Below are 17,567 nucleotides of genomic sequence, written 5' to 3'. Positions count from 1 at the left end.
CGGCGCCCTTTACTAGGCAGCAGGCCTACTGCTGGCAAAGGCTTTCCGACACTCCCATGTCCTGACCCCATTTACTTCTCGGGTCCCCGCGGGTGCCATCTGGCTGCAGAAACTAAAAGTTGGCCTAAGTCACCCCTACCCCTTGCCTTCTCCACTCGCCAAAATATAAAGACCCGGCGCTGTTGGGGGAACCGGAGGCAGAAAAGAAAGAGTGAAGACGGAAAACGGCCCCGGGTCCTGGCAGCCCCTCCGCGGCGTCGGAGCCCTGGGCGGGGCGCCGCCTGCCCGGCCTGCTGTCCGCGGGAGGCGCGGCCCCTTCGGCCGGGCGCTGTCCCTGGTTCCCGGCGGCGCCACGAGCTCCGAGGAGGCCGCGCCGCACCTGGGTCTGCACTGGGGGCCTCGCGGTGCGTAGCCGCAGCCGCGCGGGCAAGGGCCTGGCCCCGCATCTCGGCCCCAACACAGTGATACAGAAGATAAAAAGGGAAAGCGCCGCCGGGGCCGGGGCCGAGGCGCGGGCGCAGGAGGACGAGGGGAGCCGCGGGCCGGGCGCGGGGCCGGGGAGCGGGCAGCACGCGTAGCGCTCGGGGCGCCCCTCCTCCCCGCGCGCCGGCCGCGGCCCAGGCTCCCGGCTCCGCCACTCCCCGCCCCCCGCTCTCCCTCCCGCCCCCCGCCCTCCCCGCCTCCGCCTCCGCCTCCTCCCCCTCCCTCCCGGCCTCCCTCTCCCAGCCAAGCCGAACGCCGGACCCTGGGCCGCCTCCCCGCCGCCGCCGGCCTCCGCGCGAGCCGCCACCATGGACAGTCCTGTTTTCACCTTATAAAGATGGCGGTGCGGGATCGCTGCAACCTTTAGACTAATGACTGTCCGAAACATCGCCTCCATCTGTAATATGGTGAGTGGCCGCTGCCGCCTCGGGGGTCGCGCCCGAGGCGCCGCGAGGCAAAGAAAGAGAAATCCGAGCCGCACGCTCGCCCGGCGGCGGGGCGGGGGTGAGGGGCGGGGGGCGGCCGGCGCCGCTGGAAGTTCCTGGCCCCGGGCCGGGGGCCCCGCAGCCTCGGGAGCCCCCTGGGCGCGGGCCCCGAGCCCCCCGCCCCCTCTCTGCGCTGGGACCACGGAGCCCGCCCGCGGGTCCTCGGGCCGCGCCGCGTGCCTCCGCCCTCGGGTTGCGGTGCAGGCGTCTTGGCTGGGGAGGCCGAACCCGAACGTCCCGGGGGAGGGGTTTGGGTGATAAGCTGTGGGTGGGGGCACCCCCTTCCTGTCCTTGCCGTAGATGAAGCCCTGCCAGTCTCCCAGACCGCCCTCGTTTCATTTTGAGTTCACTCCTTAAACTGTATTTAAAATTCACTTTGCAAAGGCAATCAGTGTACCTGGAGAAATTTGAAATGTAATAAAGCTGTGAAAAAGTGCAAAATTGTGCTTAGAGAAGTGAACTTCACCTGGTTTGAGAAGGCACAATAATTTTAGGCGCCTCAGTTTCCCCATCAGTGAAAGAGGAACAGGTTATATGGCAGTGACATTCGAAGGCGCTAAGGCTGTGAGAGTGGAGGAGGTCTCCAGGGTTACCCTGCCCGGTGATGCATTGTAAGACCCAGTGCAGGCCGGTGGGTGTGGACAAAGCAAGGGGACATCACTGGACTCCAGTGGAGGTTGGTTCCATGGTGTGGTGGTGACTTTTAACTTGGGTGTCTTCTGTTGCTTTCCTTTGCTTATCAGTTTCTGCAGGAACAGCTTCCAGCCCTTGAGTCCCCAGGGTGCACCCTGCGTACACCCCCACTTGTCAGAGCCTTGGGGTGCAAACCTTTCTCCCTGGAGTAAGAGCCCTCCTGTGAAGGGTGAGAGTGTGCTTTGCCTTGGCTCTCCAGGGTCCTCATCCCCGCCCCCCCCCATTAAGCCCTTCTACCTCCAACTGGAACACGTGTTCTTCTAATGCCTATTTGAGGAAAACCTCCTAGTAGCTAATAATACAGGCCCCTAAAGAGAATCCGAGAAGGCTTGATTGAGAAGCCTGGAGGTAAGGTGATCTGGCTGCCCTTCCCCCATCACACGGCTTTTTAAAATCTTCTGTCCCACATTTTGTTGCCAAGATTAACACATGGCAAAGGATCATTAAGGAGCCATGTGTTAACTCGGATGGAATCGAGACCCAAGGGTGCTGCCTTCAGTTTTCAGCACTGTTGGATGTGGTCACTGCCGTGGCCAGCAGAATAAATGCTGGGGCTTCCCAGAGTGATAGCTGCCAAGGCACAGGACCAGTTGGATGTGGTGGGTGGCTTCTGGAGCATATCCATTTCCTCTCTTTTCCACACACAGACAGGTCTCCTGCTCCTGTCGAGCAACATTAATGTTACCTGGTGCAGTGAAAAAGTGATACCTTTCTTCTAGGTTTCTCTCTCTGCTAGACCAGCTCCTGAGGGAAACTGTAAAACCAGAGCAGCTTTAATATTCTTTCATGCCTGCTGGGGTGGCCTCGGGCTTACAGGACAGTGAGGCACAGTCCCAGCTTCTGGTGGTGTTTCTGTCCTGCTTGTGTATGGTGACACCTCTCTGTACTGAAGCAGGCTGGAAACTTGAGAGTTAGCGTGCCCCAAGAGGAAGCCAGCCTCCAGCTTTTTCTTTTTCCCTCAGTGCAGCAGGGGCTTCTTGGCACACCTGGGCAGAATGTCACAACCTGTTTCCTGTAAAACTCATCCAGGGAGGCAAGCTGCAAGAAGGACATGAGAGGAAGGAGCTAGTACTGTGTCTGGAGGTTGACACTTCATGTGGAATCTGAAAAAAGGTACCAAATTGAGGCTCATCACTCAGGTGCAGTGAGGAACCAATAATTTGTTAAGTAGGGATTTTTACATTCCTAGCTGGAAACTGTGTCTTGAGCAAGTGATGAGTTTGAGCTCTAAAGTTAGACTTCTTGGGTTCAAGTCCTGGTTCTAACACATATGAGCTTTTTGTCCTTGAGCAAGTTGCTCTTTGTCTTTCCTTATCTACAAAGAGGGGATGATAATGGTTCCTACCTCTTAGGACTATTATATTAAGTGAATGAGCCTAGTACAGAGCAAGTACTCAGTGAATGTTCGCTGTTATCAACATCATCTTTCTCATTATGTCAACTTCAGTTGTTTAAAGGACAGTGGAGATTATACCTTCTTGGACCTGATGGAAGCAGCCACTAATATAAAACAACCCACATGCTCCTTTATGCAAACCAAGCCCAATGGCTGTATAGGAAGGCTGGATAGGAATCCTTAACTCCACCCCTTATAAAAGGCTACTCATGTCACCCCTGTCCCTCCCAGTCTCACTTCCCACACGAGAAGGCTTGGTGATGAAGAAGAGATTGCTGTCTCTTCACCTGATCTGATGTAAATTTTGTTGGACCTCTCTTTAGATTCTTCACTCGATGATGAATTGTTTCCAGGTAGGTATTCTGTTGGTCTCTCCTCACTCTTTAGCTTCTCTTTGGGGCTCTTATTGATCCTTCCCACTCTATTTGGTCTCAGCTGGTTTGAGTAATTGTCGTAAGAGCAAGGGGGCAATCGCATGTTTTTTTTTTTTAAGCAGTTCGTTTGGCTGATGCGTGTCCAGAAAGGATGTTAAACAATACTATCCTTCTAGGTAAGACTTGAACAAAGCAAGACCTAGCATTGAAAAGTGGATTTGTTTCATCTACCAGATAAGAAAGGACCCAGCAGAACAGAAACAAAACTTGTAGCAAATCCTGCATGTGACTGAGAAATAAACACCTCTTCCTCTTAAACTTCCTGCACCAATTTTAGCTATAAGGGACTTGGAAAAGAATCACATCCTCCCACTTGTCCCCTTCCCCACTGAAGTTTTATTGTGCATTAAGTTGAATGCTAGCTCTCATTTGTTTTAATTTTACTATTATGTAAGTTCTTGCCATAGCTATTCTTGATCAGCTTGCTTAGGGCTTGTCAGCTTAGCCACACAGCACCGTCTAGTTCACAAATAGTAAAGCTTGTTTGGCTGGTGTGTTGTAATTTTTAAAATGCACTAGCTGCTACCAAGCGTGAGGAAGTGTCCCGTGTTGATAATTCTCTGATTTTTGTCCGAACCAATGGATTTAACTTCCTGTGTATTTTTATGGCCCTACAAATAGAAAGGTTGTTGTGGGTTTTTTTCTTGTTTTGTTTTGTTTTGTTTTGTTTTTTGGTAAATTTTATGTTTGAAGAGCTTGAGGAATTTTCTAAAGAAGAAGCATTTGTTAGGAGAAACCTAATGTTTCCTCTAGAAATATGACTTTGGTGCAAACTGGTCTAAATCATCAAATCTTAGTTTCACTTGTTAATAGTGCTCTAAGATGTACCATACAGGAAATGCCCTGTGTCAAATAGATTACATTGTGTTCCCATAAGTGGCCATTTGTTGAGGACCTGCTATGTCACTGTTGGCACATACTATGTGCAGGTACTAACTAAATGAATGAGGTGACTCCCTATCTCCAAGGAGCTCACCGGTTTCTTGTGAGCATAACATTGGTAAAGATGAAAATTTTGGTATAGTGTGGTATGTGCACAGATAAAGGATTAACAAAATTGCAGAAGCAGTACAGTGGAAAGACTGAGGAGTACATCAGGACATTTCTTTAATATTTTTGTGTTTGACCAAAATTTGACTGTATTTTATAAGAGGACATGATTATAGTCAATATAACTTAGAACTGGCATCTGTACCGCTGGGTGTCTCCAGTTCAGCATGAGTCTAATGGTGCCTTTGGACAAATTGTATTTCTCAAGTCGTAAAACTGATGTTTTTGTTGTTATTGTCGCCAAAAGCTTCTTAGTAAGTAGTGTTTCTTAGAGTCTTTGTAAAAATCTACATCTTTTAAGTGGTTAGTGACCACCTGAGTTCCTAATTGTGTAAGGCTGTGTTACTCGCACCGGATATTAGCATTCTAGCACTGTTGGTTGGCCCCGGGAATTATTGAACACCACAGCGAGTACCTGATTTGAATTCTTTTAAATAAGCAAAGTCACCTTGATATAAAGGGAAAGTAAAATTAGTAAAAGTTTGAAACAGCTAGAGTGTTTTTATAGGGATCATTTTATTTTGGTAAGTCAGTCACTTACCTGGGGCAAGTATTTCGATAATTGTTGGAAAAACATTTTTTAAATATTAAAAATATGTAAATTGCATAATTTGGGAGAAGAGTTAACTTGCCTCTTTATTACTGTTACTCATGCTTCCCATTCTTAGAGATAATTTGAGACTAAGTTTAGTTTAATGTATCGGCTGGGAGTTGCTACAGTCATATATGAGGGTCTTCTCAGAGTTGTCAGTTTTTAGAAATTGGTAGGTGGGATGGGCTAATGTTAAAGAAAAATTCTGTTCTTCTGGCTTCCCAGGTCTAATATGTAGGCGTTTGTGTTGGATCAGGTCCTGACAATTAAGTCTACAGATTTTTCTGTTTTTTCTTGGAATCCTAGGGGAAAACAAAGTTGAATGCCAATATTTGGTTAGAATGAAAGATTGTCATACCATTTGCTGGATATCAACTTTATTTGTTTCCAGTTTACCCACACAAAAAACCTATTTATTTCTTTTTTACTAATGTGTAACTTTGGTATATTTGGGTTATAATTGAAAGTAATTTTCAATTTTGATCCTTGTAGCAATTAAGAGAAAATACTCTAGTTCATATGTCTCTCTTTTTTTCCTAGCCTAGTCTATCCAGTTAGTTTGAATGAGTTGAAGTTTCATGATGGTGTTTAATTCTGTGGTTATCATCAGAAAGGTATCTCTTGGTGGTTTTATCTCTAGCCTACCCATGGAGCCAGCCCAAAGCAAAATGACGGAAAAGTTGTAAAAGATGGTGTCTTTTAGTCTAGTTAACTTTTCTGTCCTAAATATTTTAATGCAACTTCTTACAGTAAACCTTCAGTTGTAGTGAAGCCACATGCTAGTCTAAGAGTTTGAAAGTCCTTGCTGATCTTTTAAGAGAAAAGGCCACCCAAAAATGAACCAGTGAAAGCTTTCTCGAGGCTAATAAATTCTGTGTTAGGAACCAACCCCGGCACTAAAGGCATTTTGGAATATTTATATTCTGGGATTGCTGCTTAGAATTGGGGGGATGTCCTAAGCCCTTTGCATGGAATTTTACCGTAATTCTGAGAATGGTTATTTGCTATGGATAGTTTTAAAGCAAGAGTGTGTGGAAAATACTATTGGTTCCTAAAGCTTCAATTTCCATTTGTGGGTCCAGTCTTCCTCCTGCCCATCAAGTTCTAATGTCACTTTCAGAATGCTCAAATGCTTTAAAGTAGCTTGGACTTGGGAGTCTTTTTCTGGGTAGGGATAAATTTTAGGCATACAGAAAAATATGGAGAATAATATAGTGAACACCCATGCATCTACCAAGAAATAAGATATTACGAATATAAAGAAATCCTTCCCCGTTTCATTCCCCTTCCCTCCAGATAGTGGCCACTGTTCTGAATTTGGTATTTATCACGTGTTTTTATACTATAGTAGGTATTTATGTATTCATCAACCAGATATGGTATTGTTTCCTCATGTTTTAAATATGCTCTGTAATATTGAACAACTCCCTAGTTTGCTTTTGTTTAAATTATGATTTTGAGATTTATGCATTAAGATACATATAATTCTAGGTTGTTTTAACTGCTGTGTAATATTCCATTGCATGATCATACTGGAATATATTTATTTATTTTATCGTTGATTAGCGCTTGGGTTTACAATTTTGTGTGTGTGCCACTTTAGAGCCGTGAACAGCTTTGAACTTGTCTCCCTGTGTATATATTTAAAGCTTCTCTGTGATACATACCTAAAAGGGAAGTTGCCAGATCAAAGGAAATGGGCATCTTTGATTCCTAATATATTGCCAGGTTGCTCTCCAAAACAGTTGTGCCAGTTTGTATTCCAGCCAGCAGTGTTTGGGAGTTCCAGTTGTTCCACATGCTTGCAGATACCCAACATTGTTAGAATTAATGTGTTGCCAGTCTGATGGATGTGAAATGGTATCTTCCTGGTTTAAAATTAGCACTTTCCTGTGTACTAGTGAGGGTAAACATGTTTGTACGTGTTTATTATGCTGAGTTTTTAATCCATAGGCCTTGGAGCAGTTTTCCAGGATTTATAAGTCAGGATCGTAGTGTTGTTTTTGTGTGAAAATAGGGAAAAGGGGAAAATCAGGGAGACCAAAAGGAAAAAAAAAAATCGAGAAAGGTAGAAATGGAACAGAAGATACAGGTTGAAGGAATGATAACACTGTGAAACAAGTGAATCATTATAGCAAAAAGACTATAGAGTAGATGATACCTTGAATGTTGAGAATAAATTCAGGATATATTACTGTGCTGGCCAGGCCTTTCAGTTCAAGTCACATTTTTCATGCATTGTTTAATTGAAATTGGCTTCAGTGAAAATCATATCTGGGGTGGGGCAGCTCTTCCGGTGAGAACAGCAAGGCTGGACGTGTGGAGTGATCCTGTTTACCCAGTCGATTTTTGAAGTTCTTTTAGAGAGGCAATGTGAAATTGTGTTCTTACTACAGCACATTTCTTTGTCCTTCATGTTAAGTACACTGTGCAGGAAACCAGCTTTTATCAGGATGCGCTTGAAGGTACTTGTGGAGTTTCTATCTCAAATATTTAGAAAACATTCTCTGCACTTTATTTTGATTTTCAGAGTGTGACGAATGTCATCTTATTGAATGCAGACATGTATGGTTTTAAAAATATGATTAACAATAGCTTTAAAAATATGTTATACTCTAGTGGTTCTTTGATGTACCAAAGAATTGTGCCCACATGTGCATTGTCTTATTAAAAATTCATACTCTGGGGTCCTACCCTCAGAGGTTTTGGTTAGGTAGGCCTAAAAAGGGGCCCTGGAATCTGCATTTTACATAAGTCTTTTCTTCTATCCACTCTCTCCTCATTCTGTTACAGGTGAGCTGACAACTATACTTTGAGAAATGTTGCTTTCTTTGGATAGTAAACTTGGCCTCCTAAGAAAAATATTACTTGTAGAAATTACTATGTGAAAGTTTTTTAAATCTATGTAAAAATTTTAAGGTAGTAGTTTAATTTCAAGAGCTATAGATCATTGCCATTCTTGATATTAAATAGCCAGATTTTTATTACTTTATGCTCCCAGAACAGGGATTCCCAACCCTGGCTATATGTCATGTCACCTGAGAAGTTTTTACAAGAAATTTTTAAAAATCACAATATATTAACTCCCAAAAAAGTATGGAAAAAAGAATGTAATTTATTATATGTTATATACCCAAAATACCTATCCTTCAAATTTAACAGATATTAAAATTTAGTTATATTTGATTAAGATCTTTTTTAGATGTAATACCTTAAATAAAGTCACTAACCACCTCTCTTTCCTCTCCTTTTTTTCCCCAAACTAGCTATTTTCCTGAAGTTGGTATGGTGTTTACCATGTATGTCTTTATACTTTTACTTTATATTTATGAATCCATAAGCAGTATATCAGTGTTTGTGTATTAAAATATGTAGCTTTTTGCAACTCTTTTTTCACTCAATAATTGTACTTGAGATTGGGTTGCCACGTATAGGCCTAGTTAATTCATTCTAATGGTTCTATAATTGTATTCTTTGACTTAACTATGCTTTGCTTATTCATTACCTTGTGAGGGGCAATTGGATGGTTTCCAAAAGTGTTCTCTCTGGAAGCAGTGCTGCAGCGAATGTTCCTGTGTTCTTTGCACGTGTGCCTTCGTTTCTCCAGGATGTCCTGGAAGTGGCAGTGCTGCTCTTAGGATACGCTCATCTGCAGCTTCATTAGGTATTGTCAAATTGCTTCCCAAAGTGGTTGCAGCAATTGGAGCTTTTTTGGTGTGAAGCTCCTAGGGCCCCAGCGTCAGAGTTTCTGACTGTATGTAGGTATAGGTGGGCCTGGGGTGGGTTTTAGGCACGTGCTATTTGTTTTTTAATTGTCGCATCTTTTCCAATGAGCATCCAAGGTTGAGAAACCACTGGGTTAGACTGGCAACTCCATGAGGGCAGGAGCTATGTTGATCGTATTCACTGTTGATTTCCCAGCCTGATTTAGCACACCTTTGGAAGATGCTCAGTAAATAATTATTGGATAAATGAATGAAGAGATGTAGCATGGTAGAATGCAAGAATTGCTTTGCAGTAAAGCAGTGCTTCTCAAATTTTATTGTCCACAAGAATTACCTGGAGATCTTATTAAAGTGCAGATGATGATTCAATAAATCTGGAGCAGGGCTGAGATTTTGCATTTCTAGCAACCTCTCTGGTGACCAGATACTTCTGGTCTTTGAGCAGCACAGCACTAGGGGGAAAAAAGAGAACAGTATCTTCTGTACAATTCTATAGAGTGGAGGAGTTTGAGATTTGGAATGCCAGAGCCGGGTAAATCTCAGAGCCTGTTTCTTCATCTCTTTACAACACAAAAAGGCATATTATGATGTACTTTCCTCACAGCTTTTTTGGAGAGAATCAAAGGAGATCCTGCCTACAAAACGTTTTGTGTGCTGCGCTGCCCTCACGCATGTTACTTTTCACAAATATTCTCTTTTCGTGAATTAATATTTTCCTACAGTTTACTCAAAGCATAGAGCTATTGGTATTGCAGGATCCAATGGAGTTCTGTTTTTATTTTGATCTGATGTCCACATTTAGTGCGCATTTGGGAGAAGTGGGATGGGGTAAAGAGGCTAGGCAAGAGCAGAGGCAAAAATTTACCAGATGATGTGGTTCTGACTGCGAGTGCTGGGGCAGTGGGGGGGGGGGGGTGGTCCCTTCTCACTGTTTCTGTAGTGTGGGGAGAACCAGGGCTAGAGAGAGACCCACAGCTCTCTCCCAATCAGCTCTGCACTGGACCAGGTGACAAGATAGTAAGGAGACCCTCTAATTTATTCCCCAAAACAGACACTTCTTAAAGTGACAGGGGAATGCACAAAATAATTATTTGGTATAAATTGATCAACTATAGGTGTAATCGGAGCTATTCAGGGCAAAGTCATCCTGTGGTCAACCCAAAGTTAAGCCACCACAGGACACTGTTGTTTAAATGTAAAGTTTTATTCAGGTGCTTTGATAACTGGGGTCTTGCCTCATCCATTTGAGAGATGTAATGTGATGTGGAGAGAGGAGGGCAGATAAAAATAAAGTAAAAATTGTGACATTTATAACTCTGTATTGTATGTCAGGTGTGTGTGTGTGGGGGGGGGCGGCTATTATTCTTAAGCACGTCTTTCTCTAGAGGGTAAACCATGGAATGGATCCAGTTCCTTAGACTAGTGATTCTCAAATGTCAACTTGTGCTTCTTCCTGGTTTTGAACCATCTGAACTTTATTTAATAATTTTCTTTAAATTTGTTCACCTATTAGTTTGACCTCATTCTGTGCTAAGACATCTGTGAAATAATGGGTTTGATGAACTAGTTGTTTTTCTAATACATATCAAAAAACATAGTTCCTCAAGTTAAAACCATTCATACTCAAGCCACTTAAGATTTTCTCACCTTCCTCTAGATTTATGATTTAGGGTTTGGGAGACATTGGCTCAGGTAAGATGTTCTTTATGGTGTTTCAAAAACTGTTTATTGGAGAAACACTGTTAAATTGGTTTGCAGATTATGGGCTGGTGGGCTGAGAGGCAGGTTAGCATCTGGTTGGAGCTTCCACACTGCTGTTGGTTGGGTGTGAGAGCTTACCATTTATTAACCCTCTGATGGTCTCTGCTTCTCACCCATAACGTGGATGACTAGAGAACTTACCTCTCTGTGGTGTTGTGGGGCTTAAGTGGAATAATTTATGTCTAGTGCATAGCCCAGAGCCTGGCCCTGTTATTACAGCTTTCATTTAGAGCAGGGGTCCCCAACCTCCAGGTCGTGGACCAGTACTGGTCTGTAGCCTATTAGGAACCAGGCTGCACAGCAGGAGGTGAGCGGCGGGCAAGCTTCATCTGTGTTTGTAGCTGCTCCTCAGCGCTAGCATCATCATCTCAGCTCCACTTCAGGTCATCAGGAATTAGATTCTCATGGGAGCACTGGTCCTGGTGCCAAAAAGGTTGGAGACCACTGCCTTAGAGCTCCTCAAAGGGGTCCAAATGCTGTAGTGGAAAGAGCCCTGAACTAGGGATTCGAGATCCCGACCGAGTTCCAGCCTGACTCCAACACTTTGTAGCTTTTGGGACATTGGGCAGGTGACTTAGACCTCGCTGAGTCTTTAAGATGTTAAGAACTATTCCTGCTGGTGAGCAGTGCTGAGCAGGAGAGGAGTGGGCATGCTGTGATCTAGCTGTGGCTTCCCATCAGAGACAAGACCAAGGAGGGGAAGTGCATGGAGCAGACAGGAGGAGGAAGAAGCTGTGATTTCCCACTGAGATGTCTTGGAAGATACAGTGCTGATGGTGTGTGGCAAAGCTTTTGTAATCATCAGTTAGGATACAATGTTTTTCATTTCCTGATAATGAGAGCACATCGTGTAGTAAAAGATTATTAGTTATCCAATCAGCGTATAACATACCCTTTTGTTTTATTTGCTGTATACCGGTGTTCCTAACTGAGAAATACACAGAAAATATGCTCAGCTTTTAAATAAAAATTTTTAAAAGGTAATATGAGTTCACATGGTAGAAGTTTTCAGATTGTACAAAAGGATGTATGTTGAAAATATACCCATGACCAAATTCTTATCGCTGGCATCAATCAATATTTGTAGTGTCTTCTCTTCCATCCAGAGGTCTCTTATACATATAGAAGCAGATATTTTTCTATTTCTCTCCTAGTTTTTAAAAACACGAATAATACAGCATATACTGATCTGTCCTGATCTGCCCCTTGCTTTTTGTGTCTTGCACGTGGGTCTGTGCTAGTATGTGAAGAGCACCCTCCTTTTTCTTTCTTTCTTTTCTTTCTTTCTTTCCATCCATCCTTCCTCTCTTCCCTCCCCTCCCCTCTCCTCCCCTCCCCTCCCTTTCCCTCCCCCTCTCCCTCCCCTCCCCTCCTCCAATGGCTGCAGAGTATTCAGTTGCTTGAATGTATTGAATTCATGTAACTGGGCCCCCACTAATGGGCACAATGGTAGTTTTCCAGTCTTGGGTTTTGACAATAAGGTTGTAGGTAACAACCTTGTCCATACATCATTTTGCACATTTGGGAGTATATCTGTTGGCTGACTTTCTAGAAATGGTATGCATTTGTAATTTTGATAGGTTTTGCCAAATTGCCCTCCACCAGCAGTATGTGTGACTCTTATTGCCCATAGCCTTGCCAAAACAGTGTGCTATCCCAAAACCTTTTGCTCTTTGCCAGTTGGGGGAAAATGGTGTCTTAGTATATTTTTAGTCTGCATTTCTCTTATTAGTAGTGAGGGTGAGCTGCTATTCATGTTTCAGAAAACAAGCTCGATTTCAACAGTTTTGCTGTTGGCAGTTATTTTCAAAGTCTGTAGGGAATGACCCATTTTATTTTTATTTTCAATCTGTAGTAGACTGATATTTTTTGTAAAAGTACAATAAAGCATTATGAGCAAAGTGGAATAGAAGCCCTGAAGATATATAAACACAAAGCCCAATTTTTTTTTTTTTTACTTTACTAAACTTAACAGATACAAAATTACTCTTCATTGATTATACGTGTTTTCATTTCTGAACTTAGCTCATGGAGGAGTGTTAACACTGAGTTCTATTGCTGTAAAGAACTTGCTCCATCTCTTTTTTTCCATTGTCACCCTCTTTGGGGATCGAAGCAGAGAGCACAGAATTTGATATTTTATATTTCACAATCAGTACATTACAGGATGTTTTCATTACATTAAAGTAAACGATCTCTGATCGTGCGGTAGGGAGCCAGAGGGCTTGGTTCCCAAGGGCAGGGATGCCAGGAAAACACATTCAGGCATTTCTCCCATGCCGTGAGGCGGAGACGCTGGTGTCCTGCTTTTTCACTAATGAAGACCTTGAGCTTGAACTAGAGAGAGGCGGGTGAGGAGAGCATTCTTGAAATCAACCTATTAGTCAGATTTGCAGAGTTGACCTCTTTGACCTGGGGCTTTGCCGGGATCGCATGCCACCCAAACTGCTTTTCCGGGAAGTGATGGGGAGGGTACTTCTGTGAAAAACAGAAACTGAGAGATGTAATCATGGAGGCATCGCTGTCGCTTGGCAGAACACTAGAGTAGGAATGAGGCTTTTGCTTCTAGCTCACCGACCAGGGTTCAGTGACCAAGTTCAGTGACCAGGGTGAATATTTCCTTCTCCTCCACCTTCAGCTGGGAGACAGACAGACACAGGCCCAGTAGTCTTTTTTCTGCTTTTGAGTTGAAACTTTATCTTCGTCTTAGGACTTTATTATGCTGTCTCTAGACACGTGGAGAGTTGTTTTACAAGCCAGAGTCTAGCTGCCCTTTACTGTCCCTTCCTTTGATGACTTGGGATCACTGCGTATCTAGGGGTCATCTTTCTTCAGTAGCAGCCATTTTTGCTTCTGTGTTGTGATCATTAAATGAAGTCATTTTAAGGTCTTTTTAGGGTTGTTTTTTCCTACCCAATGTCCTACAAGTCATGGGAATGACATGCTATCATAGTGCAGAATGAAAATGCCCTTTAGCCGCTTTCGTGTTGACACCTGTCTCCCTGGGATGCCTGGGGAGGACCAGGAGGTGGATGAGCACTGGAAGCAGGAATCGAGTTAAGATTGTGGGCTACAGTTGACCTCTGCTTCACGCCAGCACTTGATCTTGGCAAGGTACTCAACCTCCACTAACCTTCTTTCCCTCACTTGTGAGAGATGAGGATAGTAAGTCCCTGTTAGTAATTTATAGGAAGGAAGCATTTTGCTCAGTGTTGGTCAGTGGGATGGGGCGACTTGTCTGCTAAGCAGAATGGGCATCCATAGCCACTCTGAGCATGGCGTGCCTCGTGGTTAGGTAACGTGTACCAGCCAGCGTCCGAAGAGGACTTGCTAAGAAACAGTCTCGGCTCTCTGCCCAGTCCCTACATCTCTAGCTAAGGAATTACTGAAAACATGAATGAAAAGATCATCTTCCTTAACTTGTGGTCAGGAGCTCAGGCTCTGGAATAGAATGGCCTGGGTTTGAGTCCTGGCTCTGCCATTATGGACTGAATGAGCTTGGGCAGGTTCCCTCCATTGCTTCATGAGTAGAATGGAGATAATAAGTGTAATTGGCCTTGGGTTAGTGGACAAGATTAAATGAATATTTAGACATGAAGTTCTCTTGAATGAGTGGCACCTACTACTTACCCTTCCTGTTTCCCAAGTTTATTCAATCAGCAAAATTATTAAGTGCCTTTTATATATGTGCTGTGAGGTCCTGGCAAACCAATCAGATGGAATCTCTATCCTCATGGAGCTTCTGCCCTAGTGTAGGGGTTGGCAAGCTTTTTAGTAATTGTCTGGATGGTAAATATTTTAGGCTTTGTGGGCCATGATGTTTCTGTTGGAACTACTCCTGCTATTGTATTGTGAAAGTAGCTAAAATAACTAAGTGATCGTGGCTATGTTTCAGTAAATCTTTATTTGCAAAAAACAGTGGGCCATATTTTACCCATGGTCATTTGCCAACCTGTGGTTCAGTGGAAGACAGATGTTAAATAATCACAAATAATTATGTTATTACAAATTGCGATAAGTGCTGTGAAACCTCCTACAGGATTCTGTGAAGGAAAAGTCATGGACAGTAACTTTAGGGACGTGACACTGAACCCAAATGATGAGGAGGAGAGAGCCAGAGGAGGAGAAGGGGGAAGAGGGAGACTGCTCTGAGGGGCCAGAGAACTAGCTGCACTAGTTCTGAGCCACAAGACTCAGAATTGCAGTCTGTATTTCTGTCTTTTAGAAGCACAACCGATATTTTGCTTTTGATCAAAAAATAATGGCATTTTTTTCCTGATATATAATTCATGCCAATTCTCCCCTTCCCCAATAATCCTAAGACTGAGAGATAAGCTATATTACTATATCCCTACACTGTGTTCTGAATACTTCTGATAGGTTCTTTTTCTCTCTGTGCCATTGTTTTTATTATAGTTACTATCTATCCCAAAATTTAGAAGTTAGGGCAGTAAGATTGCACATTATTCCATTATTAGATGTAAAATGGTTTACTCCTTAAAACTCACTTCTACTTTTTGATGTTGTTTTCTCTTTCTGCTTTTTTAAACTTCATGTTTTTTTCTGTTTGGCTAGGCAAAGATTCACAGTTCTTCAAATGATTTTGGAAAAATCCATTTTCCCCTGACAACATCATGTGTTTCTCTTGACTTCCAAGCTCAGTTTTACATTTCCTTTAAACAGGGTGCAGTATTCTGTGTAGATTTTACAGAAAAGGACATGTGTGTTCCTTATTCTAGAATATTTTGAAGGGTGCCTCAGAGGGATGTGTTCACTTGAACAATTGTGACCCTCTTTGATTTCTTCAGTTCTGCAGTTCTGTGGTTTTGAGGGTACTCTGTGAGAGTCAGTATGGTATAGTGGTTGGGAGCACACACTCTGGAGGCAGATGGTATGAGTTCAAACCCAGTTCCACTAGTTATTAACTGTGTGAACTTGCCCCTTCTGTGTCCCAGTTTTCTTATCTTTACATGGAGACAATAATGGCATTCACCTCATAGAGTTATTCTGAGGATGAACATGAGTAAAATATACATCAAGTCTTAGAGCAGTGACTGAATACAGTAAGTGCCATTTATATGTTATCTATTATTATTACTAATTATTTCGGGGGAACCAGTGCCCATAATTCCTCCTTAACCATCCTTGAATTCTGGCAAGTGGCTCCTGACTCATCCTGAGATCTTGGGCTACATCAGTTAATTTTTGCTTCACTTTCTCTGTAAGACTATCAGAATGACCTTTTGTCACCAGAAGTCTGAGAATACCAGTCCTTTTGGAAACTAGTCCTTTTTGTACTTTTGTACTCCAAAAACATACTTAATAAGTAAAATAGCTTTGGAATAGAGACCTAAAAATGTGGTTTTAGCAACAATATTCACATCTCTAGGCATATATTTTAATTCATAGTTCATAATTTGTGGCTTATTCTCTGTGTACTTTGAAATCTTTACTTTTTTTTTTTTTTTTTACCTTTCTTGTGTCTACTTCATACAGACTTGAGAGGGAGGCTGCCTATCCTAGGACACGGAAGAATGGACTGCCTTGGGGTGAGCTTGGGGAAGTAGGTTTACTTCTCTGAGCCTTGGTTTTTTTCATCTCTGAAATGTCTAGCTGATCTCCAAAGACCCTTCCCTGTCTATGCGTTTTGGATTCGGGCTCCCCATTTTATGACAGTGTTTTCGTTGGTTTTTATAGACCTTGCAGTGCCATTGTTCTGATTATATCCTCTCTCTGAGCAAGAATTTATCTCCTTTTTTTGCCCCCAAGGGAAAAATTCTGACATGTTTTTCTCATAAATTGCTTTTAAAATTGCTCTAAAAAGAAATGCCTTTCTATGCCCACCTCATGTATTTATGATTCATCCTTCCCGAGTGGCTCTGGTGGCTGTTTGTTGTGTGTTTTTGTAGCACCCCTCTGCAGTCACAGAATTGCTTTCAGAGTGCTTTGAAGAGCCAACATTACAGTCTCCTTGTTGGAACTCGTCCCAGCTCAAATTCTATTTTTGATAAAGTGCAGTGCATTGTTTTTCAAAGGTTACCAGATTTTTTACTGATGGAAATAAGAACTCTGTATTTCTTATACCTCCAGACCCTGTGATTTACTGCCATAAATAAGTTTTTTTTTCCCAGCATCTGGTCATATAACAATTATTTTCATACCTCCCATTTGCCTTTTGTGCCTCTGTGCTGGTTTCTAGCGGTAGACGTGCAGGCTTTTGGATTTGTAATGCATTTTACAGTTTATGTAGTGCTAATAACATTCCCAGTTTTGCTTGATGCTCTCTGCCACCCTGAGCAGTAAGTAGGCTTAATATCAGCAACCGGACCTCTCAGCCAGAAAACTAAGGACAGAATGGGAAATGACTGAAATCAAAGGCAGATTCACAGAGGAGCAAAAAAAATGGCCCGTATAGCTCTGAGGTGTGTGCTGTGGGCCTTAGATAACTGGTCCACAGGATATTAGTTTGCTGACTTTTTCTCAAGTTTTTCATGACAAAAGTATGTGCTCATAGTGAAAAATTCAAACAGTTGAGAAGAGAAAATGAAAAGTCCCTTGGTGGACCCCCTCATCTCCCAGTCCCACTTGTAGACACTGGGACTAGTGCTCATGATTTCTCAAGTGTTGTTAAGGGATTTCCATGAAAATGTAGATGTCGAGCATGCCTGGTCTGCTGTGTGCCCTGAGCCCCGAGCAGATGGAATGAAGATGGAATGAAGGACCTTTCCAGTATCATCCTGTACACACTGTTACTTGCTGACATGTTTTTACTTGTCACTGTTTCTTGGACAAATTTTCATAGCCATAGCTATAGAGCAGTTTTACTCTTTTTATATAGATACATGGCATTCCATCCTGTGGATTACTGTAACTATTTAACCAGTTCTAACTTTTTTCTGTTATAGACCTTGTTGTGAGGACCATCTGTGACATTGACTGCCAGTTGTT

General features: G+C 42.9%; 1 protein-coding gene across 1 annotated transcript in view; it reads left to right on the top strand.

Moving 5' to 3' along the window:
* Nucleotides 1–702: 702 nt before the first annotated feature.
* USP46 (ubiquitin specific peptidase 46) overlaps nt 703–17,567 on the top strand; it is a 55,947-nt gene continuing 39,082 nt past the window's right edge. The window contains exon 1 of the mRNA XM_039845189.1: nt 703–890. Coding sequence (XP_039701123.1) covers nt 855–890 — 36 coding nt within the window. The 5' untranslated portion in view covers nt 703–854. The remainder of the gene's footprint in view (nt 891–17,567) is intronic.

This window comes from Pteropus medius, unplaced genomic scaffold, assembly GCF_902729225.1.
Source record: "Pteropus medius unplaced genomic scaffold, Ma_sr-lr_union100, whole genome shotgun sequence".
In the NCBI taxonomy this organism is placed as follows: Eukaryota; Metazoa; Chordata; class Mammalia; order Chiroptera; family Pteropodidae; genus Pteropus; species Pteropus medius.
Note: the sequence above shows the minus strand (reverse complement) of the source record. Positions and strands in the feature narration are given on the sequence as shown.